We start from the raw sequence: 26,051 nt of genomic DNA, 5'->3' as shown, positions 1-26,051 counted from the left end.
CCAAATAGAAAAATTTCAATGCTAACAGTTGTTCTAAAATAAAAATGTGAAAACTTAAGAACTGGGAAAATAAACAAAACAATAAAGTACTACATGGCAATTAATTCAAGCTTCGCAGACTGCATTGAAAAAAAAAACCCTGATAGTATGAAAACAAAAGGGGAAAGATGAGTCAGCACCAGCAGCACAAGTGATCCCCATTTCGCTGTTACAAACAGCGAGATTGGCGACATGTATGGATGTGCAGCACATAGCAATGACATTTACACTGGCAGCATGCTGTGGATAAGAACACCCAAGGATGTTTAACGCATTGGATTTAACAAAATAACAAAATAACAGTCAGTCTATTTACAGTTGCTTTGAAGTACACAACATCACCTGCTGGGACAGGTCACCAGCTCTGATGAGTAGTTTACCCAATAACGTATTTATATGAAATTGTTTTGGGCTAGCATTAATACTCAATCCACCTTAAACTCTCTGAAATAACAAGTCTACAGAGGCAAATTCATTTCCTCATCTGGCCAGCTAACTTACAAGGAAATAAATTTCCGGTTGACAAAAAAAGTCTCCCCTTGAGACAAAGTACTGAAACAATACCACTAATGATTTTGGCCAAAAGTAAAACAGTAATCATTAATACTAAGCATTCTTGTGATATTTGTTTTTCCTTCTGCATTAGCAAGTACACATAATACATAAGGAAGGATGGTATAATGAGAGGGGCACCAGAGAACCTGGAGGAAAACCCTCAGACCACAGTAAAAAACAAGCCCAAACAAAGGTCACTCATGTCAACGTGAGTATGAATCCTCTCCCCGTTGGGGGGAGGGGGGAGGGGGGAGGGCAGGGGAGCAGCCCTTCCACCATTATGTTAACCAAACTCCATATTCCCTATGGTCTTCATGCATTCATCTACATTATACATTGTACTGTCAGGATACTGAACCCATCACGTCACAGGTGTCACTAGCAAGTGTTACGGCTATAAAACAGTCTTGATCAGTAGATCATTGAGTCAATCAATTGCAGTGTGTCCGGTGAAAATAAGGAGCTTAAGCATGCACGTTCTTGAGACGTGGACGGTAACTGGATGTGAGCTGTTTTCCCTTTTAACTTGTTTTCACACAACCACAGTTACATTACTAAGAATCGTTTCTCCATTAGAGATGATTAGTATAAAAATCTGGGAGACACCACTGCCCTGGCATATGAAATGTGCTCTTCCGGTTGCCGTTTAGGTCTTGAAATCGTACATTCTTAAGCTCCCTAATAGCAATGGCTGTGCCTCAAGTTTTGATATGACTCCTAGCTTCAAACCATGGACATAGATATAACCTGTTCACTTCTTAAGAGATTCCCCATTGATGAGTAAATCATCAGTAATCTTTAAGTGGCCGTGTTTGGACAGAAGAGGTTCATAGGGACAGGCACACTCCCCCTAATTAGATACCATGGAAAGCCTATGATCTTCAGCTTATAATTCGGCATACACAGAAGAATGAAACTTATAAATGGACACTCATAATTATGGAATCCTCACAGTATTTTAAGTTATTCAGAATGGCAGAATAGTTTTCCTCAGGCTTGAATTACTGAAATAAAAGTTCAAACTTTTTGGGTACAGTAGCTATTTGATGAAATGTTTCCATGAAAAATAAAAGGGTTAATCACTACATATTTTCACAGGTAAAACGTTCTTACCATAACTGGTAAAACAAGTTGAGATAAAACTAAACAAGATAATCTGTTCATGTTTTTGTAAACAGTTGCACCACCCCTTCTAAGTCAAAAGTGGTAAAATTGATTGATTCATTATTAATTTATTGGTTTTTTTCTTGATTTAATTTGTAAATCACTGAAGTGGGAAGAAATTTGCAGTACTTGTTATTAAGGAACAAAATTTAAACACAGCTTAGGATCTTTACTTGCCACTACACAGTTGTCTGGTCTACCAGATGGCCTAATGTTGCATGGTAGAATGGGCTGTCAGTGACCTTCTATCAATTCAGACTTAAATCAATGTTTTTAAAGTGCAAACTCCGCTGCTGTGACGCTAACCAGTATCCCTTTAAAGGGGCTATGTCACACTAAATGATGGAATTTGAAGACGCTCAAAATGCCCAAAACGTAGAATGGAGTGATGCAAAAACCAATTAAGACTGTTGAACAACATAAAAGAAATACAGCAAAAGGAAGAAGAATGGATGGACACAAATGAACAACATTGAAACAGATTGCATTTGGGTAATCTTGAAAAAGGTTGGCCCAACATTTTTCAAGTTTACGGCAAATCTCCTGGATGAAGCTCCTTTCTGCTCAGAATCATCTTGTTTGTGATGGAACGATAATTTTACCAGTCAAGGAATTCCGCATTAACATTTTCAAGTTTCAAACTTGTGATTAACTAACTGAAGACTCCCCCTAAATAATGTGGCATAGCCCCTTTCAATAGAAAAAACAAAGACGTTTTTCTTGAAACAAGATCACTGACAACCTTGCGGGCATCTCAGAATTAGCTCTTGAAAATTAGTAAATATTTCCCCAAAAATACAGAAGGATTAAAGCAAGAACACTATACACCTTATTCCAAAATGGCTGCTGATTTATGCAGATACAAATTGACCCTTGTTGCCTCGTTCAAGATAAAAATAATATTCTTTTGAATTTTAAGCTTAAGAATGAGGCATCAAGGGCTAATTTGAATAAAAACAAAAGAACATTTAAATGGCGGCCATTTTGGAATAAGGTGTATAAATTAGAAATGAAAGACTCCAGAAAACACTTCAACCAAGAACGTTCATAACTTTTTACAATAACTCTCAGGTAAGACTTACCACTGCCGGGTGAGTTTGCAATTCCATCAGGAATGTGCTGCGGTTTCTTCTTGTTTACTCTACCATTACTTGGGTGGAATTTAAAGCCACTTCTTCCAGTGGCAGAGAAACTTTCCCAGGGAATAGCTTGAGGACTCCCTCCATTGCTGTAGGTACTAACACTGCCTGGGCTTCGCGGGCTTCGTGGACTTGGAGATCCACATTCACTTGCTGTGAACGGAAGGGCTGGGAACTGGCCCCTCTGCCTCAAGATTTCTTCACCTTCTTCATCACTGCGAATAGACAACGCAAGGGTGAATGATACATTTTTTCCTTGACTACAATCATGTAACCCAAGTTTTACAAATTGAGTAGAAAGGTTAGAAAAGATACCTCAGTGGCCTGTTAGTTGTGATGATAAAGTCTGCCTCGTTTCCCTTGAACACAACCTGTGCAGTTCCTGTCAACCATTGCCACTTCAGGTTTTTGTTGAGCATGCGGAACGTTCCTTGGCATTTCCCAGTGCTCATCACTATGTGAACCAATAAAATCTAGATTAATATAATCTAGACTGCCTGCCAACAGGCTTTTAAAATTTGTTTTATCATCCTTTTTACACAAAAAAACAAACTTGAAAAATGCACTGAGAAAAAAATATTAATAATAACTTCCTACACAATGTAAGCAAAAAAAACTACACTAAAACCAACAAACCTGGAGTAATCTCAAAATAAGTACCATATCTACCCGTGTACAAGTCAATTCTGTGTATAAGTCGACCCCCCATTTTTGATGGCAAAAAAAGCAATTTCTTAGTTTCTTTGTTAAATGTTCATGGGACACTAATCTTGTATTCTTCGATTTCTGGAAATGTGGATACACACAAAAATCAGGGCCTCAAGTGCTTAATAGTTTTGTAGTTCAGCAGTTGTTGTATATGCAGGCATTTTGTCCTTGAGTTTCGAAAAAGTTCTCAGAAAATCAAACATGTAAACCTCAAACTAACCTGTTTCGTTGTTCAAGGATAAAGGGCTTTAGAGGATAAGCACAACATCACAAAAGCAGGAGTCAATCTTTGAAAATAACTTGCAAACGATGCAAAAATGTGCAAGGTTTAATTGGCCCTTGACTTATAATTTCTCACATTACAAACAAAACAAAACTCATAAACCAAACTATACGAAGTTTGCAAAAGCATTTAGATCAGCCAGGTTTGTATAAAGAATAAAAAACAATCATTACCAACCAGCATTTTCAGACAACACGAGTGACAATGCTTGCACGCAAACACGAGGTATTGCGCCAGGTTACTAAGCCATTGAACGATTGCGTTTTATTTGAAGAAACAGAAATGCCTTTTAGAGCTTCCCACCTTTGGAAAACGAAAATTTCCAGTAACTATTTCATATATTTTTGTGCTTGTGAGTATCTTCAACATTAAGAGTTGGACAAATCCTTTTTTATTTCAACTGGAATTGTTTACATTCATTTTGAAGTTTTTTGTCTGTTTTTGTCCACTGCGTTCGTTATGCCCAAGACTAATTTTGAATAAATTACTTAGCTGGAACTTGGCTCAAAATCTTTGACCCGTGTATAAGTCGAGGGCGATTTTTGAAGCTCCTTTTGAGGCCATAAAAGGTTGACTTATACACGGGTAAATACGGTAATAAGTTGGTGTGATAGCTAATATTCCATTAACAACAAGAGGAGCTCCCATTTTTTATTGTGAAATTGTAATTTACTAATTTTTTTCCCCGGATTAAATGTTCGAGTTGGTATGTTTCCTTACACTTTGATAGTAGGGAGTTTTAGCAAAGACGACGGCTACAGCAACGAAAATGTTAGTCCAAAATGTAACTTCGCGCTTTCGCAAGTATTTCGCGATTAATCCGTCTTGTTCACATTGTACAACACAGGCGAACTATCCTGTAACTAGAACTCGTGTTGCACGTGCAGCACGAGCATTTTTCCTTTTTCAACCAATAATATTCTTGCTTTGTGGCGATGCCGTAGCCGTACCTGTCATCTTTGCTAAAACTCCCTGTTAAGAGGCCAATGGAGAGAGGAGTTTTGCCTAACTAGGAGCGAAAAAAAATATTTACTCTTTCTTAATTACATTATTCTCAAGAGTACAAATAAACTTTCCACTGACATTAAATATATATCACGACAACCAAAGCATATCAGCCACCAAGATGGGCATTAATTGGCCATTGCATGTCAGAGAATTATCTGCTTACTACATGAAATTCTGTCATTAGATTTTTTTAGTAGCCATTATAATCATAACAGTGCTTTGCTCTTTCAGACAATTCTCCTGTTACTTATCCTGCTACTTCAATTCTCAATGAAAACCTTGACCAAACCGAATTCTCTGGAAACTAGTTCCTTGTTTTGTACAAAAAGGAGTCAGCCTACATTGCAAGGCATGTTTGAGCTGGTAGATATCGGGGTGGCAATAGACAGGATTATAAGACGACCATTTATTTTTTTAAACAAACTCATAACATACAGTCACTGTGTAGTGTCTGAAGAACAGGGATGTCATCAAAATGAATCATGCAGTAACTAGACTGCAGAGCTATATCTCTCTTGTGATATCCGAGTAAAGATCGACCTCTGTAAACAGAAAAAAGATGTGCAGTTTAACCCTTTGAAGTCCAGACCGGCCTAAACCGGCCAGACTTAGTATTTTACTCTGTCTAACGTCAAACTATTTTACTTGTCTATGGGGAAACCCTGGGAGTTAATGGGTTAAGAAAAGTCCCACTTCTTGCAACAAAAGTTCCACAAAAGGGCAAAAACAATGATAAATAACACAGTATTGTTTCCATGCAAGTTAAGCACTTTAATAATTGATCCATGCTGTGATTAGGAATTTGAAAAGGATTGTGACAAGAATGAATACTAAGTTTAAATATTATGGTGTCCACCACAACAATTTACGAAAGCTAGCCATTTAGAATCAGTGCTTAACCCTAATCACGAGAGATCAGTGCCTAACCCAGCAGTTATTCTCTGCCTAAACAGAGTGATGTTTATCTGCCAAAACGGGTTGACATTTGAGGTTGTCTGGTATTGCCAGGTAACGTCACCAAACATTACACCTGTATATGTGTCACCCTCCTATGAGTAATAATTACAGATCTTACTCTGACCTCAAAAAAAAAAAAAAAAGGTAAAAAGGTTTGTGATGAAAACAAACTTACTTTTGATCAATGTCCATAAAACTTAGGTCCATTCTGTTTTTGGTACAGAACAAAGATGTCTTTAATCTTATCTCCAGCATGGAAGATGAGACAGTTTCCAATGGGGTACAAATCATGAAAAGACCATATTCCCTCCTCTCGCTGTCAGGGAGGGTCATTTCACGTAATCGTCCACTGCACCTGAATGGCTAGGGAACAAAATATTTAAAACTGCAAATTATATTCAGCAATTATATTAAGTTAATCAGCTGTTATGTCATCATCATCATCATATCTTTATTTATCCTTGGTTTTAATAATAATAATAATAATAATAATAGTATTTATTATACACAAAAAAATAACTTAAAAACATCACTGAACAGCAGACGTGTTCAGTTCACAAATTTATAAAATTATCGACTTATCTAAAAGGTATGTAGTTCTATTGATAAAAATGCTTTTAAAATGTTCAGTCCTTACTCTTGGTATAATGAAAGAGTGGCCACTATTTCCTAAAACTCTATCCCTAGTTAGCAGTAAGAGGTGATAAAGTGGACTGTCGGGAGACTTGAGTTTCTCCCAAAGCTGGTGATCCTTTTCAAGCAAAATATTCAAAACTTTATAACATTCTTTAGTATAACCTAATTTAAAAGCTCTATTAAAAAAATTTATCAATACAGCTCAATGTTTTGAATCAGAAATGATTGTAATTAAGCCACGGAGAGGAGTTGCTTAACAAACTTCCGTAATACAGTTACGGTTCTTAGCTGATATAATATTTGAGTTACTGATAAGGTTTAGTTCAAAGTTGGAGCTTTTCAACAACTATCCCTTTAACATATCTATCTGGACAGGACGCAAAATTTGAAGCTTTTGATTCTAAATATATCTCCTGTCGGACTGTGGTTTTCATCCAACCTCTGAGGCGATTTCGTGGTAAACACTATCAGCAAAGACGAAGTATTACCGAATACAAATGCACTAATAGTTTCGAGTGGTACTGTACTTTAAGTCCCTTTTTGCTACTGCAACAACAGCAAAGCAAAAGATGGAAAAAGGTGGTGTAAGAGTCCCCCCCCCCTTCCTGGAAGGCCTCCACAGCGGCTCTACATGTGGGATTGTTGTTCAATTAACTGCTCTAGTCTGCTTTCATTCAAAAAACTGCAAAAACAGCTTTATTTCATTAAGTTTCTTACCTTGAAAAAGCCAGCACTTGTGTTAAGTATACATTTCATTCTACAAACAAAGGACCTCTCTGTCTCCACATCATCATCATCCTTTCCAAGCTCTTCTGTTAATTGGAAGAAAATATCACTCTCTTTATATCATACATTAACACTACTTTTACACAGCTATTTTTTTTACTCATCAGGTCCAAACAGTAATAATAATAAATTACTCTGTCCAGGGTTTGAATAAGTCTCAATATCAAAATCTGTAGGTCAGGTGTGCAGCTTGTTGAGTGATTGAAGGGGTTATTTTCCAACAAAACTGAAGTGCTGGGTGCGTAGGAAGACACAACAATTATTTTGGTTTTATCAGAAGAGTTACAGTGCAACTGGGAAAACGGTGAACACCTGAAGTATGTCAGGAATGTTATTTCTGTCCAATCATGCAACCAAAATCCACTCCCTAAACCGCTGAGTGCTTACTAATATTTGCACAGCAAAAATTTTGTGTTGGCTTTAGATTTTCCAGGTAACTGATTTAATTTGAACTAATTCTGTTCATTTAAGCTCAAAGACTATTCATAAAGAAACAGAACAGTGCATGTATTTGTTCTTTTACCAATCACTGCTTCTCCAAAGCAATTGTTGCTTTTCAACATGTGGCACTACCATGAATACCTGGTTAGAACGCTTATTCAGTTTGCCGTTTTGGTGTGTTAAGTGCTCAAACATGATTGGCTTAAAAACAATAAGCATTCCTGGCATATTTTAGGTATTCATGGTTTCCGAATTGCACTGTAATAAAGGTAAATAACCACTTTTGAGATGATATTTCAAGTGTTACCGTAATTTCCGGACAATTACCCGCACGGCAGATTACCCGCAGCGGTCTATTTTTGTCACAAGGGGAAAAAACGTTCAACAGATTACCCGCACTGGCCTATTGGCCCGCACCCCAAAACCGAAAAAATCTTGCTACTGTATTTCCGGGACAAGAACTCACAAACTTGGAGCGATGAATATTCCATGTTGTTGTTTACAAAGCAGAAGATCGATAGCATTTTCTGCTAAGAATTGGCTTTTAATAATGCAGCCTTAAACACTCTCCTTAGTCATTTCTGGTTTGTTTTGTTAAAACGACCTAAATATCCAATGTATTAACGCTAAGACTCGATAGAATACGAGTTGAAGGCCAACATCTTTACGATTGATCATTGAGCGCCATTTTGATAGGTTGAGAGAAAGTGTTAAAAATACCTGATGGGGTGGTAGTTAGGCATACCCAGGGGCAAAAGACCGGGCCTATATAAGAAGTCGCTTAAAACGGGAAAATGCTCTATTACTCAAGCCAGGGGTAGCTAGGAACATTTCACTGATGCGCTGAACAATCCAGCAAATTTTTCACTGTAGTTAGTGTTTTGTTTACACACGTGCCGACAATCACGTTCTAAATAATTATGCGGTGCCGTGAAATATGTTGGCATCTTGTTTTGTAGCTTTGAGCGTGCTTTCACAAAAAATGCTTTCAATCTTTCATATACAAAATTGAAAGGAGTGAAGGTGAGAAATGCTCTTAAATTAAGCGAAGAAAAAAGCAGTGAAATACAGTAATCACTTAAACACTATTGATTTGTTTTTCATTCATTTTGCATCGGCTTTCATTGAGGGCTTTTAGAACACTAGAATAAAACATCACACAAATCTTGAATAGGAAGCGTTTTTAGATTGAACTACGGTAACAAACAAGCTTGGCAACACACAAGTTTTAAGGAAGCATCAGTTCAATTAAGTAGTAAAGGTTTGAGAGTATTTAAACAAGATCGTAACAGATTTGTTTTGAATGGAAAAATTTGTGGCATCAGAAAATAAACACATTCGCATCTTGTTACTTTTTCAGCATTGAATTGTGTCTCACGATAAACTCTATCTTAAAATTGAAAAGGATGTGTTAAAGTGAGAAATTCGTTCTCATTTACTTTTAATTCGGTGACAAGTTGTGACATGGTCGAACGGAAAGATTATTGATTTTCATTCAATTTGCTTCGACTTTCATCGAGCAGTTTTACAAGGACTACGGCAAATAAAGCATCATTTTAAAGATGGAATCAACGAACGAGGCAACACACAGATTTGAAGGAAGTGTTGGTTTAATTATCCTCATTTTAACTTGTTTCAATCTGTCAAATTCTTACCTGAGATGTGAAAATTATCGCATTACCCGCACCTTCCTATTACCCGCAGCAACCGCGGTTTACTGGAAAATTAACGCATTACCCGCGGGTAATCGGCCGGAAATTACGGTAGCCTTTCAATCAATTCGCTCTCTGACCAGGGGCTAATGCTTAAAATGTCAGAAGGTTAACAACTGCGTTGCTAAGTGGAGGTTGTGACATCCGGGAGCTTCCACTATCAACAGCCAGCTCCAAGATGGAGACTGTACCCATGTCTGGCAAAACCTGATAACCCAGCCATGAGCCCACATGCAGAAGAGAAGATGGGCACCAGTCACACTGATAAACAGTGGTAGAGGGATGGGGGGGGGGGGGGAAGAAACCAATAAACGCTCCAAACAAAATGCTCCTGCTTCCCACCACATGAGTAAATAAGCTCTACAACCCATGAGCAATCTGCCACATAAGCAAATAAGAGAAAACCACTGACAACAACTGACGGCAGCTGCTCCAAGTTGTTAACTCTGTTAAATTGCACGTAAACTCATTTCACTTATCCTTATCACCTTTCTGGGTGGTTGACCGACCATGGACCTATTGTTATTCTTGAATGGAAGTAAAAAAAGGACTTTTTCAAAACAAATAGTACTCTTCAGCCTCAATGAAAGCAAGGGATCTTTGAACCTGTTCGGGTGATGCAAAACTGACTAACAACACAGTACAGCCCTTTTAACAATGTTCATGGACAGCATGTTTTCTTTTTTTACCTCCACTACAAGTACTTCCAGATTCAGAAACTGTTCCATCATTCTCATCATCAAGAATTCTAATTTTCTGTGTGAATAAAATAAGAGAACAAAACATTTCGTGCAATTCCTGTCGATATCAATGAAAATTGGTGTGACTTGTTCCATTTGTTTGAAGCAGCCACCAATAACAAATAAAAATTCCTCTAGCATCAAAATGTACAAGAAGTATCACTCTCGGGATCGAAAGAGTTCAAAGGGACAGCTTTTTTAAAGGACCTAAGCAGATGTTGTTAAAAGTAAACTTTACTGACGAAAATTCTGTTTAGAATAATATTATTTTCTGTATGAAAAAACACCTACTTAAAAAAAAAAATTAACTGGATCAAGAAAGTTTCATCGTAAGAAGTTTACTGGTTAAGGAACTTGGTGGACTGGATTAATGAAAAGTCTCTTACAGTCTGTTGACATGATATTATAGAAAATAAAAACGATTTTCTCAGGGAAAGCAATGTCACGCAAAGCAAATTCTTTGTCAAATACACTCAATATCAAGTTTGGACTAAAATATGCAGTTAATTCCTTAAAGTACAAAACTAAAAGAATTCAAAAAGTTACGTAATCGAAACACAAGTAGAGTGCCACATTATCAACTGAGGAAGTTTGCTATTCAAGGGGAATAACAAAACCTAATCATTGAGATGGAAGGAAATGATCAGAGATTAAATATATCTCATTATAATTATACTAAGTGGGTTAATAATTTCCTGTTGTCCTTAAGAATGTCAAAAACAAGCTGGGTTGTGTGAAAAGCATATTTTCCTTCATAATTTCAGAGATGTGATATATCCTAATAAGGTTTAATTCAACTTTCTTGTTTTGCATCTCATTGTTTTATTCAGACAACAACAATTAACTCAAGTGTACACGCAAAGTTCCAATACAAGATATCATTCCTCTAATTTCCACTGGCAAAATAATTCAAACGCCACAATGCTTTGTTTTTATGAATTTCAGGAATTAAAAAAAAAAAAATGAAGATTTTGTTAAGCAGTTTATAAAATAATGCATTCTAATTTTCCGTGATGCTTGTGACAAAAAGTCGAAATGAAACTTTTGCATAAAATCTAGACAACATGTATATAAACCATGTTTTCTTTCCTCAAGCAAATATTGGCAACAGATGCATCAAGAGAATATTATTTTCCATTTTGGTATCCAGATATAGATTACTCATGCAGTACAACTGTTATTAATAAAATTAATGTTTCCAAAAAAGTTAGTAAGGTGTCTGGGAGAACTTACAAGAACCACATCAAGGAGGTTGCTTAAAAACTTGGTTTTCGTTTAATTTATTTTCTGAAGAGCAATAATAATAATAACTAATAATAATAATTATTAACTGATACTGCTTTATCTGAGGTCTGATTAGAAAAATAGCTTTAACATGATCTACCCACAAAAAATTAATGAACTACGAGAATGTTTTGCCAGGCAGTGTGCGTGAGGGTAGTTCTGAGGTTGGGCTGTGGCTGACAACATTGCATTTTGACAATGTAAAAGAAGTTGTCTTCAGAGTCCAGTCAGCAACAAATATGCCTGATTATTGGATGCTAACGCTGCAAAAGAAATTGACGCTTTCACTCATGAGGTTATATTTGTCTTAGCAGAATCAAATAGAGTCATATCATTTGATGAATAGAGCCAAGCTACTGTACTGGCATAAATCACCATCATTGTGCCATTCCAATATCCAAAAGGTACTCCAAAATATCACTGATTTAACCCTTTTAATATCATTTCAGTAGTTCCTAATACCACTGTGTTATCATCATTGGGAATAAAATGGTTGATTACTTTCCTTTGGAGAGCTAAAGCTGTAGTGCTACTACTCAGGCCTATTTGTTGCTGACTGGGCTCTGAAGACAACTTTCTTTTAGGTTGTCAAAATGGAATGTTATTAACAATAATCCTCCTAAGGAACACCTTCAAACAGAAAACCCTACTTCACGTTAAAATTACAAAAGTTAAACCAGCTCCACGTTTTTAATTGATTAGCTGTGATGAATTTTTTTTTAATCTTTTCTACCATGAATTTAGGCTTAAAGAAAAGGATCAAGGATCAAACAAACACATCACCTACAGCTTGAGTAGCTTAGCCCACAGTGCAAACACCTTTGGGTTTATCCTAAATCACAGTCAATGGGTCCCCCAAGTCTCTGTGCAACTGCATGTCATGATAAGTCACTTCACCAGGGTTAGTGACCCCTACCTTCAGAAGGGAGCTGCCACTGGCTTTCAAAACTACATAAACATTTGACCAAATCCATGCAATTATTTTTGGTATGAAAAAGTAGTAGAGGTTTTTCATTGTGCTTTTGTGAAGATCACACACCCAAGTCATCTTATCACAAACAATAATTTATCTTGATATTTTGTTAAATAATCAGATTAAGGAAGCCCAGGATAAGAACTGTCTATGTTTTGTCTGACTGTAACAGGATTACTACTACGTTGCACTGATTTTAAGAGCTCTGAAACATAATTACACTGTATGTGCTGTGAAATTTGAACAAGAAGAAATTGCCTCATTACAGTTTTGCATTCAGTACTTAGAGATAGCGCATGCTGCAGCATAATAATGCAACTCCAAATGAAACTTTTGATTAAAGCAATCAAAGGGCCACCTAAATGGTATCAGGTGAAGACATGCAACTGAAGAATTAATTCAGGCTATTTTTCTGTACTCTGATTTGACATAATTCCCACAACAAAAAATATCTGGGATCTTGCACTATCTGCGTCAATATTTTTTCACACCTTCTCCCACCCAAGATCAGATTTCTAAAGTTAGTTTTATTACCACGAAAACATCCACACATCCACTGCGTCTCAAAAATATTGACTTTTCATACCTGTTCTTCTTCCTCTGGGAAAGGTTGTAGATTTTTCCTGATGAGATCATGGTCATCAACATGAATGAATCTCAAAAAATCTTGATGAATGACACTGGCCTAAACATAAGCGGTAAAGGATGAGTCACGCAAAACCTATGAGAGCACCCACGGTCAGAACTTATCTCAGAATATTGCAACACGCTTCTCCACCTCCCAAACCAGAAAGAGAAGTCCATTGCTTTTTGCACCTCAGGTCTTTTTGGTGATAGTACTGATTTTGTTTAAAGTGTTGCTCTATCTAACTTCCTCAAACTGCACGTCTCTTTGGAGAAAAATCTATTTCCTTGACGTTAAGCCTGGTTTTCAAGTGCAAGCATAACCGCAAACACAAGATGGTCATGTCAAGTGAAAACAAACTATAGTGCAAGCAAAAGCTTGCTTTGTCACTGATAATGATTATGATAATTGTCGTCGCAAGTACAGCAAGGACGCAGCTCAACAAGGTCGAACCGAAAGCATACTATGGTGCCTCTGGCTGCCGCTACATGGTCCATGTGTGACCTTGGAGCACAGCTTACAGCCAGCTGGAATCAGCTGTATGCTGGTTTTGGCTGAGGGGGGGGGGGGACTCTTGGAGCACAGTAGAGAACCAACAACAACTCTACCGACTTATGGCACCGGGTCCAGGAACCGAACCTGCCTCACACTGGTGGGAGGAGAGTGCTCTCACCACTGCGCCACCCCTGCTCCCCTGTCACCCTTCTTTCAAGGTTTAGTCTACCCCACTCTGACAGAAAAATATCAGTCTCTTCATTTCCAGCTCTTGCTAAACACCCTTGAGTCATGGCTGTAAATATATAATCAATGCAACTCTTTCCTCATATTCTAGATAGAGAAGATGTTGAAGATTATGTCTACCTGTGCAAGTCCAAGGTAGTCTTGAACTGTCTCTGATGCATAAAATACTTCAAAATCTCTCGTCAAAACAATGACAAAACCGTCTAATGCCTGAAACACATATCAAATAGATCAGAACATTTCCAACAACAAGAAAAGGAGTGTTCACAAGATCAGAACTTATCCCAGCCTCACCAGCATGATGGACTAAGGTTCCTACTTTTCCAACTACAATCTTGGACAAAATAAAATAAAACATTAGTAACCCCTTCCCCCAAAATCAATGATGAATCTGCACGCAAGTTGAAGCCCACCATTTTTTCATCATTAAAATTGGGGGGTGGGGTGGTATTTTGTTTTTCACTTGAAATGTCCAAGATTGTAGACTGGATCCTAGTTCATCAGAATTCCCTCCCCTACTCTCTGCAGTATTTCATGAGTGCATGTTTGTAAAACTGGTAAAAAAAGACAGGGTGAAGCTCAGTAACTTCCCCTATGAACAAAGCATAAATATCAGAGAAGGGCATGACTTTGAAGTTAAAACTATCTTTCGAAAAAATACATATACATAAATATATAGGGGCTACTTGGATTTCAGGTCAACCCATCTTTCCCTCCCTATCTAGTAAAAAAAACCAAAGTCCTTTAATTTGGTTCACTGCGCAGAGGGACTGCATGCTTGCCGATACACTGCTGTAGCTCAGCCTCTTTCCATGAAGGTAACACGAGTAAAAAATGCCAAATCAAGCACCAATTCCAGTAAACAAGACTCACATCTAAAAGAAGTTTTGAAAACACTCCATTGCCCTCAAATTCTCCATGCCCATCAGTAAGCTTTCCAACTTGGTTCTCTTCAGTCCACTGTTGACCTGAAAGCAATATTAAGACATACCACAGCAGTTGATGATGTTCTCTATTAATTCACTCAGCAATGGATCAGCTAAGGAAACACCATATTTTGTTGTGGTTACATGGCAAAGCTAATAACAAATTTTAATCCATCACTACACAGTTTTCATTGTCTACACTTATCATTCTACCAATGATGGTATGTTTTAACATACATGTAACTGATACATGTCTTAATATGTTCTTCATAATTCTGCGGAATCTCACCTTCACGCGCTAAGCGCCAAACCGTGTTTTGGTTTCCACCAATCAAATTTCTGAACATAGCGAGGAAGATCGACACCGCCTCCGGAAACTGAATTGGAGTTTTTGTTTAGTTCACAGCTTGAACACCATATTATGATATGTTTTTAGAAATTCTTCAGTAAAAAGATTCTTACAGATTCCATCGCTTTCCAAAGGCGTCAAGTTTGAATATACGAATGTACCATGGGAACCAAAGATGCTGATTGGTGGGTTAGTCATGCATCAATTGACTTCATTATCTGTCGTTGGCGTCGGAAGTTTGATTGATGGAAGCCAAAACGCAGTTTGGCCGTTTGAGAATGAATTCCGCGGAATTACAAGAAATGCAGTAACATTAATGCAAGTGGCTGGATTCTATGTTTCAAATTCTAAGACTTGTAGTCACTTAGTTCCAATACCAAGTGTGAGAAGAAAGGATCTATCCTTCATTTGACATCAAAAAGGTTCTATGCATTACTGTTTTGAAAGAATTCTTGATTACCAGGAATTTCACAGATAACTTCCTCTGCCCGAATCACTACATGTAACTTGGTTATGGGACAAATGACTGTCAGTCCAATCGTCTTTACATGACTTGCATGATCCGCAAAAAAAAAAGTGACATCTTGTAGATAAAATGACACAAAGAAACGTGTTTGGAATGACAAGAGACATTACGGTCGTTTTCACCTAAGCGTGGACACGTCACGGGGAAAACATGCTCTAACTGGTTGCAAACATGTCAAGTTTTCTCTTCAATCCTTCAAAGTTTGAGGGATGTTTATGCAAGTTTTCCTAGAACAGCAGCAAGACTGGATATCGAAGACTTTTCCTAAGAAATTGACCCTAATCTGATAAAGTACATGTATACTTCAAATTCCTTCAGTTAAACTATCGTACGCAAAAGTTTGCTGATGTTAACGGCTGCCAAACTTACACTTCAAAGAACACGTTTTCCCGTCATGTGTCCACGCTTAGATGAAAATGACGGTATTTTGGCACTGCAAAATTTTCAGGTGAGAGGTACCTTGAAGTAGGATGGCTCAAAGTTCAAAGCTACAAAACCTTTCATACCTTTGAAGAAATTCTTTGCCCTTAGGTAGCTGGCAGACAGTCTAAGGATTGACAGTTTGTCCAATTTCTGTATCACATCATGAGGAAATGGAAGTAACTTGGCAAGATTATCTAATTCTATGTTGAAGCGGTCACGGTGACGTTTGGAAGGATTCAATGACCCTTTGAGACTGAAAACATGAAAAAAAGTCATTAATTAGTGGTTGCCGTAGGAAATCTACAACTATTATTTTGAATGGAAGATGGTTGCTTTTACTAATACCAGCTTCACTCCCATGGCCGACTCCCTCTATAACAATAATAATAATAATAATAATAATAACAATAACAATAACAATAACAATAACAATAATAACAACAACAACAACAACAACAATAACAAAGAAGCTATTGGGAGGATGCAGTAGAGAGGTGCTGCGACAAATACAGAAATCTGTTTTTGTGCAGTAGTTCGAACATTGCAAGATCCTTCAAGGTTTTATGCTAGAGAGTCGTAAATAACAACATTCAGATAAAGAAAATAGGACTATACAAGATCCGACCTATAGAATCTAAATGACACTTTATTGTACTAGTTTTATTTAGTTTTATGGTATCTACAGAGACTACTTTTTTCGGTTGTACCACCTAGCTCATGGTTCAAATTCAGATTTGGCATCCAGATGTAGTATACTGCCCATAATAATAGCCTTTCTTTCATCACAGTAAAAATACACTAAGAAAAGGTGCTTTTCAAGTAGCCATGAGTAAAATACAAAAGAAAGGTACTAAAATAAATTACCTACCTCTAGCTAACTACAAAAAGAAGAATATATAACATAAAATTGTTCTGACATAAGGCAGCTTAAAGTGCAAGGAAGAGGCAGTCTCAGTGTCTGATGACAGCTGATTCCATAGAACACTCCTCTGTACTATAACTCTCTTGCAATTATGAGCATCAAGGGCAAGTGATAAAATAGTTATTATTGCTTGCACTCCTGAGGCCATAACTAGTTGTGAGTGAACACTTGGCAAATATAACACTCAAGCATTCAGGGAATGAACCCTGATACACTCCAAACATGATGGAGACGATTTGCTCCAGGCGTCTAGTTTGAAGGTTGTCCTAATGAAGTTGCTGGACATCAGGTTGTCCGTCAAAAGAGGAAGTAGCTATCACCCTGACAGCCCTGACAGGGCTCGAGACTAACTTTTTAGCTCACTAGCCTAGTGGCTAGTATCAGGTCTGATTCCACTAGCCAAATCTAAAGGTGTACAAGCCAGTATCGTCATACGCAGTTTCATTCATTTGTAAAAACTATCACGAAAAAAATTCCACATTTGCAACACAACTCATGCTTTTAGTAAACATTCTCATGTTCTCATGTCCATCCTCGCAACAGTGTCGCAAATATGCTGGAGTGTACAGCTTCCCGTATTTTTCTCATGAAACAAAGTTTTTGTGGCCAATTCTCACCAAACCGTTGCCAAAACTTTGCAACTCACAAAATGCACTGGAGTATGGAAAACACGGAATAAAGTAAAAAATGCACAATTTACCATTCCTAGTAAACGTGATAAGTCGTTCCACATTATCTCTTTCTTTTTTTTACTTGAAATAAATTATATTTGGATTCAATTTCTAAACAAGTATGTGACCTCCTTTCATATACATGTAACAACACTGCAAACAGTTTGCATTGGCTCGAACAAACACTGTCACTTTTTGCGTTTGTGTTTGTGATCCTGTTTTCCATAGGCATGATTGCTTTACGCAACTTGATCTCGTGTCATCGTAAGAAAAGGGTGCAAATATAAAAGCAGAATTAAATTTTGCGTCATGTTTAACTTCTTCTTATGTTGGAACTCTTGCAAAGAAGAAGAAGGCAAAGTGGAAGTGCCAAGAAGCATCACCAATTCTGGGTCCGATACATTTTCAAGGAACAGCCACAGCTGCAGCATAGCCAGTATCAAATTCTACTGTAGGAACTGGCTCTTTGTGATCAAGAACTTTACAACAGGTATATTTGGCGGGGTACTCCCTTACGATATTCATTAAATTCACACTGTTTTGAGGAGTATCCTCACTGCCACAATCATACCTGGACGCCATCTTCATTACTTATACTTGCCTCTAATTCGTGAAAAACGTATCACACGCACAAAAATATCATTGATTGATCGCAAACAATCAGAAACAGTTTACGATTGTGTTTCCATAATATTATCGTTGTTTCCTCGGTTTTGCATTGCTACTCGTCGCCAACAAAACGCAACAATAGAACATTTTCCATCTCGTGTCTTGTTTGCGATCAGAGGCGATTATTGGCCATTGGTTGTGGATGAACGTAAAAGGTATTTCCATTTACGCAAACTGTTTGTGATCAAGCTCCTTGAAAGTGCTTGCAATAATTGTTTGCGACAGAGTTATGTGCATATGGAATCAGCAGCCGAGAAGTTCCGCATGATTTCAAATGTGATTAGTCCTTCGTAACGTGGCGTGGGGAAACTGTAATCCACATTGGTTTCCTCTTCAGCTTTTTTTATTAACTTATCATTTTCTAAGGCAGTAAATGCCATAGAATCTGCTCACAGTTTTTGTTGTTAGTTTCTATTCTCTTCTTTTGCCTTATCAATAAGAAATAATTTTCATTTTTGTTTTCGTCCAGAACTCCACTGCTTCACAATATTTACTAGCCCCAATGGCTAGTGGAAGCTCCAAATCTACTAGCCAAAACTGAAATTTCACTAGCCTGTGGCTAGCTGGCTACCATTAGTGTCAAGCCCTGCCTGTTTTTCAGTCTTTGCAACTTGTCCAATAATGTTCTACCAATCGTGTCCCAAAAAGAGTCAAAGGCAAAGACGGGTACTGTACTCAGAGTAGACGGGTCCCAGCTTCTAGTAAAACCCCTGTACCAGAGGACACAGTTTTGCACACTTTGTCAATGTGTTTCGACCAGGAGAGTCTACTGTCAATTTCTAAGCCAGGATGTTTAGTGCAGAATCAACCAACCAATAATGGAACCTTGAGGAACACCAATAGTCAACAGCCCTTTGTTACATACGGCATCACCCACGGCATCACCCACCACACAAACCATCTTTGCTATTCTCAGTTTATTTAGTTAGAGTTGAAAGTTCATCAATTTTCCGAATGACATGAGAAGGTGACATGGAAAAAGGTTTGTGAACGAACAGAAATTGCACTAAATAGCTTTTCTAACTTTCCCCAACCAAAATCCTGTTAGCTGTCATTTACGCACAATTACGTCTATTGTTTATTCATCTCAAATCATTCAAAGCTGTCTTTTCACTCAATAAATGTTCTCTAGTGTTTAATTAAGGTCGGCTACCAATCATTTATTATTGTCTTGAGAAAATAGCTAGATATAGTTAATGAACAATTCCTTTTAAGTCACCAAATTACTTCCAAAATACACAGCTATGAAAGACACAACCTGTTAAAGGAAAAATGCTCTGTAAGTCTTGCTTATGTCCAGGGTCTTAAAAGGAAGAATGAATGGGGTACTAGATTTCAATGAACATGCTCTTTGTATGCAGATACTGGTGGTATACATGTAAATCTTGCCCTGGCCTCTGTCCAGATTTGTCTTTGGTGGTCATGAATTCCAGATCTACCAGCTGGACAGGAGCTTTTATAACCATGTTTACTTTCATTTTAAATAGTTGCCCACGCTGACTGTTGTAAAGCACATTTGAGTATTCCACTTAGAAACTATTTTTACAGTATCAAAGAAATGAACTTAAACTAAAGAGGGCATTTCAGCGGGATCAAGGCACACACCTCACGACAATGCACAAGCCAAATTAAAAAAAAAACTGATTGCAGTGAAATTCAAGTTTACACAATCTGTAAAAACAGTTATTGTTACAAATTTCAAGTGTTTTCACTTGGCTATGAAAACATGATATGTTGGTCATGTTGCTACTCATTCTTCATTGTTTTTTTTTTTAATTAAACAATTTTTTGGCCATTTTCTCCTTTCGTCAAATGAACCTTTAACATCCATCATAGACAAAACTTGTTTGTAAGTTGGTATTTTACCATCACTGATGATTTGTGAGCTCCCAAAAAGTCTTTAAAATAGTTTTTGGAATTCAAACATCAAAGGAATGTTTTAAGGGAAAACAATAATGTGGATCTGATAACTAACATTTGGCATATTTTGTTCGTGGCGTCACTTCAATCATGGCTTTATGGTATCCCGAAGTGAGGTTATCACATAACAATTTAATGATAAATATATTTTTATCTCAACATTGAAAGTATGCATAAAAGAAACAAAGAATCAAGTCATATAAGGATATCAAATGTCTCTCAGGCCACCTTGAAAGATGATAGACTTGTGTAAAGAGAGAGTTGTCGAACATTCCCTCTTGTTTAAGAAAAATAAAAATGAAACAACTATTGTCCAGACAGAAGTAGAGAAACAACAGATTCGTCTGAGGTTAAGCTCCTTATTCTTACCACTCTGACTGATAAAATATTATGATTTCTTATATTTTTGTGTAAATGAGTGTTTGGGTCAGTGAATATTGCTCTGTGAAATAGTTACATCGTAAATTTTTGAGGGCAAATCCGCGATGAGAGCCTTAGCTGTTTCCCCAAAGGAAATACCCTTGTTTCTTGGTACTTGGAAAAGTAATTGTTTCTTTGGCTGACATACTCAAGCCATTATTGCATAATTCAAATTCTTTGGGCCTACTCTTTCAAGTAGCTGTCAACACAACTTTTCATACTCAAACATGTCACAAATTGAGTTATGTCAAAATTTTTAACACGGAGAACAGTATCTGAATGCTTGAAGCATTTGTAAAACCAAAATGAAAGATAAACATCAAACAATTGGGAATATAGAAATGGTAAAATGCTGTGTATGCAAATCCACGTTTCCTACAATTTAATTGAGCTTAATGCTTAGCCTAACGGTTTTCCTATTTACGATTTTTGGATCGCAAACAGGAAGGTCAGCGAATTTCACTCAAATCAAAGAATCTGAGATAGTCTCAATGAATGCCAGATAGCATTGCCAATTCAACGTCTGACCTTGAAGGGCAGTGGTGAAACCGCAGTCATTTTTAATAGACACGAAAAATTATAAACAAGGAATAGTGCGTGGTGCTTTTTAGCGATGAAAATAACAAAAGCTGTTTATTTTTCCCCTAAAGTGTCAAAGTGGAAAAGGAATTTAAGCTACTAAGCTCAATGGGGTTTCCATACACCAAATAACACGCTGACGGACAAGAATTGAATCGGTTTGATCTTTCTTCAGACACAGTCACAGAAAGCTCGAAAGCAACGTCGATTTTACATTCTCCTTCTGAAACCCTCTCTGAAACCACTTATCGAGCTCAGCGAACCTCAAAAATGAAACTTTCAAGTCACAATTTGCATAAGAATCGAGCGCCACACACCTAAGATAAAAGACATGTGTATAGCCATGAAAATAGAAAATGGAACAAATTATTTGACAGGCCAGCTGAATATGCAAATTGCCTAAAACATTTCAAAAATGTTCAAAGGATGAGAGACGCTTTCGCGCTTTTTCAGTCCTCGCGAGCCCTTAATTTTCAAAGTATATCAATAAAATCGACTTTAGCAGATAATAATGTGAGTAGTTTCTAGCCAGTTGAGAAAAAGCAGCAAAAAACCGCAATAACACGCTTGAAATAATGTAGGCCGTCTTGCGAGTTGTTTTCCTCTGACATAAATTATTATGACCATGGAGGAGAAAAGATGTCGACCTGGGTGGACTCAAAATATGGAACGAATAGCCCCAAAAACATTATAAAATGCTTAAGGAGTCTTCAAAGAGTAAAAAGAGACAAGAATCACGTAATTAGGACCAACAGAAGGCGAGAGATTGCTTCCGTGCATCGAGGTAAAATCTCTGTCGATCATCTGAAACTCGCAAAAACACAAATACGGCGGGTACAACTCCACCGAACAAAAGCTCTAGTTCGCCACAGCAGGAGCACAGAGTTGAATAAATCACGACCACGACCTTAAAAAAAGTTGATTTATCAAAAAATAAAAAAGGTTAGCATAAATGAGCGGGAGATTTCTTAAGGATGCAAGCATCGTCAACAGAAGTTTGCCTTATGAAGATGGAATGCTGTCTTTGCCTCCTTTGATAGTCCGCATCTACAGCGCGCACGAAAACTACTTTTCATGTTATGTTGTCTCTATTACATGAAAATTATGGATCGAACATTTATTTCTTTCGCATTTAAGGCTGTAAAAGTATGTTGTGCTGTCAAAGGTCACATCACTCGCAATACACCACTTTATAAGCGGCGCCACGGAGCATCAAATATAAACTCAAACTTACAAGAAGGAAAAATTTCTCGCTAACGGGCAGTATGAGTGTCTTTACTGAATACAAATGTTCTTTTCGCTTGGAAATACTAAACTCAAGATTAAGGTGGCAGTCATTAGAGAAATGGAAACGAATCAATTCGAAAAAAATTTAAGGTTTTCAAGCGGGATTTATGACAATACTTCAGTGTCATTTCCACGAATAGAATGCAAATTCAACCTTCAGCCAAGGTGATTTAACTGACAGAACTCGAAGCGGTGAATTTAGTCATTCATCAGTTGGTGAAATCGCTGACATGAGCAATAAGAAAAACTAATGTCATGAAAAGTTGTGGGCGAAAAATGTAACACAGATTTGAAACGCTAGCATTCACAAATGCAGACCGGAAAGGACTTTGTCATACATCGAACTTTACTATCTTCTATTAAGAATGGGAGACTAAATCCGCTCAAGGAACTCGACAGCGAACAGATAAATTGTCAAATAGAACATGGCTCTCAAAACCGTTTATCAATTGAAAATCGTAATCGAATGGAATCTGAGTTTAAGTGGTTTTCGGTTGATCAAGATTTGAAAGGGCTAGACTTCTTCTCGTCGAACACAACACCGACGACTTAAAACAACGTTTCCTCACTTCGGGAATTTAGTAAAGATCTTTCGGACTCAGAGAATTTGCAAAACTACAAAAACGTGGAAATTTCCACTGGTTCGCTCAGCCTTTTGCTGATGATTGCTAAGAGAGGCAGGAGAATCCTTGTTTCTCAGCTACCATTGCAAATGTGTGCTCCGAGTTGAAAAAAATCTTTATCTAACAGCACTTATTGTCGTCTTCGATGAAAGCACGAACACTCAATTTATATAGCAACGACCGCATCGCTTTTTATGACACTTAAATCGTAATATTCCACTCAATCATACCTTGATGAACTGCGCTTCTTTCTTTTCGCTGTACTCATGTTTTCTTCTGCGATGAAAATTTACAATTCAACAGCCCCCCATAGTTCGCGGCCGTTCTTTCACGGTCGAACTCTACTCTCGCCGGGTTTAATGCTCGATCTGCGTGTGTTTCCAGACGGATTGATGCTCTCAAATAGCGTTGAGATAATCTAACACAATAACCACTAGTCTGAAGTTGGATTGTGTTCCTAAACAACGCTCATGCACATCAGATGCGTAATGCGATCGAAGCCATGTTCGATGGTAGCCTTCCCTCGCCCGGTACACAAGTACAAAAAATCGTGCAGAAGATTGAAGCACAAAAGCCCCTCACTGATTGGTCACTTGCAAAAAGAATAGGTGACGTAACTGTCACAGCGGAAATTTACATATGTGCAATAAAGCCTTTCCTCGCACATTTTAGTCAAAATATGAGATTTCAACAATTCCTGTCTCAAATGCGTTTTTTACCATGGATTTTAAGCGGAATGATGAAAAGTGAATGTCTGTAGCTGCGGGGTCACCCGATAATAATTTGAGACTAAGGACTCGCCCTCCCCCCCTCAAAAAACTAACAATATGCCTCGACGTTCTCCTTTGTTGATTTATTGTTTACATGAATACAAAAGTGGCCAAAGGAAAATCACTTTGCATTGTATTGAACAGCAAAACCACTTAAAATGTTCTTTTTGTCAAGAGCTTTCCTTGAATCTTAGCATTCTTTTATTTTGCGTGTTCGACGCTTCTCAAGTTCGGCCAATCATGAATGGAAGGTTTTCATTGAAAACTCTTTCGAAGCCATTTGTGGCCAAAGGGTAATTAGAGCAAACAGCGGGATAAAATAAAAAGGGTTTATGAAATTTTCCATCTTAACAGTGGCTTGGCATTGTACATCGCCCGTTGGTTGAATGAACTAAGAATTGTTTTTTAATGGCCAACCACCGTCTCTCACAGTTTGCCACTGCAAAAATGAGAGCAGGGGGTAGATTTTTCATGATACTTCTGCACGTTTCACAAAATTGGTCATGTCTCTTTTTTTTTCCAGACTTTAAAAGCTTATATCAAAACCCGTCGTAAATCTTGTTATTTTGTAATATTGTGAATTTTCTGGCAGGTGGTCCATTGAAAAGAACTTGTACCATGTACGTAATCCTCCGCGTGCTATATTTTATAATTCATTATGCGCTTTTCTTATTTTTGCCATCTTATAAATAAATATATCCACCTAATGACTTATTCTTATCTCTTTCCTTTAGTCAACCACAAGCTTTTGAAATGTAGTGGAACATTTTATAGATAGCTTTGCCGAAAATAGTTACGGTGTTAGGCTGTCGGTAACCTGTGCGCTTCCAGGCGACGCTAATGTCGCAAAATGTTTCCTTTTGTCATGATGTGTGAAAAAGATGTTTCCAAGTTTAATAGTTTAAACGAATATTTTACGCCTGGGAAGAACATTTCCGACATTTTGTCTCCTTTTAAGAGCTGTTTGGAAGAAATTCCATCAACGCATTTGGCCAGGAGCAAGCGGGATTGAAGATTTTCACGGTGACAGTAATAACGTTCTCAGTTCAAAGGATGAAAACATGTCAGTGATGTTAAATGAATATCTTAGAGCGTTTATGTTATAAACGCTTGTCGTACATGTCAAAAATATAACATGGCCATTCAAAAAACACTGACTGCCCATTTACTCTGTAATTCATGCGGACTATATTCAATGTATTTTTAAACATGTTCTCTTTGTGTTGTCTTAAGAACACAAGATCTCAATTTCGCTATTATTGTTTCACTTACGCCGAGTATTGAAAAAAAAAAAAAAGATAGACAAGGTTACGTCGCACTTTCAATTCCCCGGTTCACAGAGCAAATGGCGACATCTTTAATTAAGGTAATTTTCTTTACATAAGACTTGACCATTGTCTTGTATTCTTCAGAATTCGAAGTCTCGGGTGTTTTGGCCACAATGTTTAAATCCTTTCAGTTCACTGGTGGAAACTAAATCAAGGGTCAGTCAATACGAATTTCATCAGCGGGGTAGCAGGTATACCATGTTTCACTTTGTTACGAACAAAAAAAAGAAGCGGTCAAAGAGAGTCATGTCAGGTAACCTCCTTTATTGATATCTTCGCCTACACTGTATTTGCCTACTGATTGATAAATTAAAATTTCAGTTTTCAGACAACAAAACCGCAGAAAAAGATAATTACCATCTCTCACTCTTGACAGACGGCTGGTACACTCTAGACAACATTGTTTTCCATTTTATTTGACGGGAATTGAGCCAGCTGTCACCCACGCGCAAGTTTCTTCCCTACCCAAGAACTTATTTGAAGGGTGGGTCATTTTTTAATTATGAATTCTCTTACATAATTATGCTTTTGGTCTAGAAAGTAGTATTCTTGATCTTTTTTAAATGTATGGAACCTTTTTTATTTGCAGTTGGTTTACGATTACGGCTAGGGTTGGTTTTGGGATCTTTTCAGCTTATATAGCGACAAGAAGTTTTTCTTGTCATATCTCTAAATTTTTTTCACCTTCGATGCTACTCTGATCTCCGCCCCCCGCTCGCACATGGTGTACTGCTCACCATGTTCTCGTCCTATATTTCTTCTGCAAAACCTTCTCGGTCAGAAAGAAAAGAAAGATTGAAAAAAGGGTTAAAAAGCTATAAACACTCCTTTCAAAAGTGATTAAATG

At 37.4% G+C, this 26,051-nt stretch overlaps 1 protein-coding gene across 2 annotated transcripts in view; it reads right to left on the bottom strand.

Moving 5' to 3' along the window:
- Positions 1–23,648, bottom strand: part of LOC138049828 (protein single-minded-like) — a 30,200-nt gene extending 6,552 nt beyond the window's left edge. For both annotated transcript variants that reach the window (XM_068896279.1, XM_068896280.1), the window contains exons 1-11: positions 23,337–23,648; positions 16,099–16,268; positions 14,665–14,759; positions 13,912–14,001; positions 13,012–13,110; positions 10,118–10,184; positions 7,207–7,301; positions 6,029–6,216; positions 5,332–5,438; positions 3,213–3,351; positions 2,841–3,112 (exon numbers count right to left, since the gene is read on the bottom strand). In XM_068896279.1, the coding sequence (XP_068752380.1) occupies positions 2,841–3,112; positions 3,213–3,351; positions 5,332–5,438; positions 6,029–6,216; positions 7,207–7,301; positions 10,118–10,184; positions 13,012–13,110; positions 13,912–14,001; positions 14,665–14,759; positions 16,099–16,268; positions 23,337–23,374 (1,360 nt within the window). In that variant the 5' untranslated portion in view covers positions 23,375–23,648. The remainder of the gene's footprint in view (positions 1–2,840; positions 3,113–3,212; positions 3,352–5,331; positions 5,439–6,028; positions 6,217–7,206; positions 7,302–10,117; positions 10,185–13,011; positions 13,111–13,911; positions 14,002–14,664; positions 14,760–16,098; positions 16,269–23,336) is intronic.
- Between the last annotated feature and the right edge of the window lie 2,403 nt (positions 23,649–26,051).

The sequence above is a fragment of the Montipora capricornis genome, chromosome 5 (assembly GCF_036669925.1).
Source record: "Montipora capricornis isolate CH-2021 chromosome 5, ASM3666992v2, whole genome shotgun sequence".
Lineage (NCBI taxonomy): Eukaryota > Metazoa > Cnidaria > Anthozoa > Scleractinia > Acroporidae > Montipora > Montipora capricornis.
Note: the sequence above shows the minus strand (reverse complement) of the source record. Positions and strands in the feature narration are given on the sequence as shown.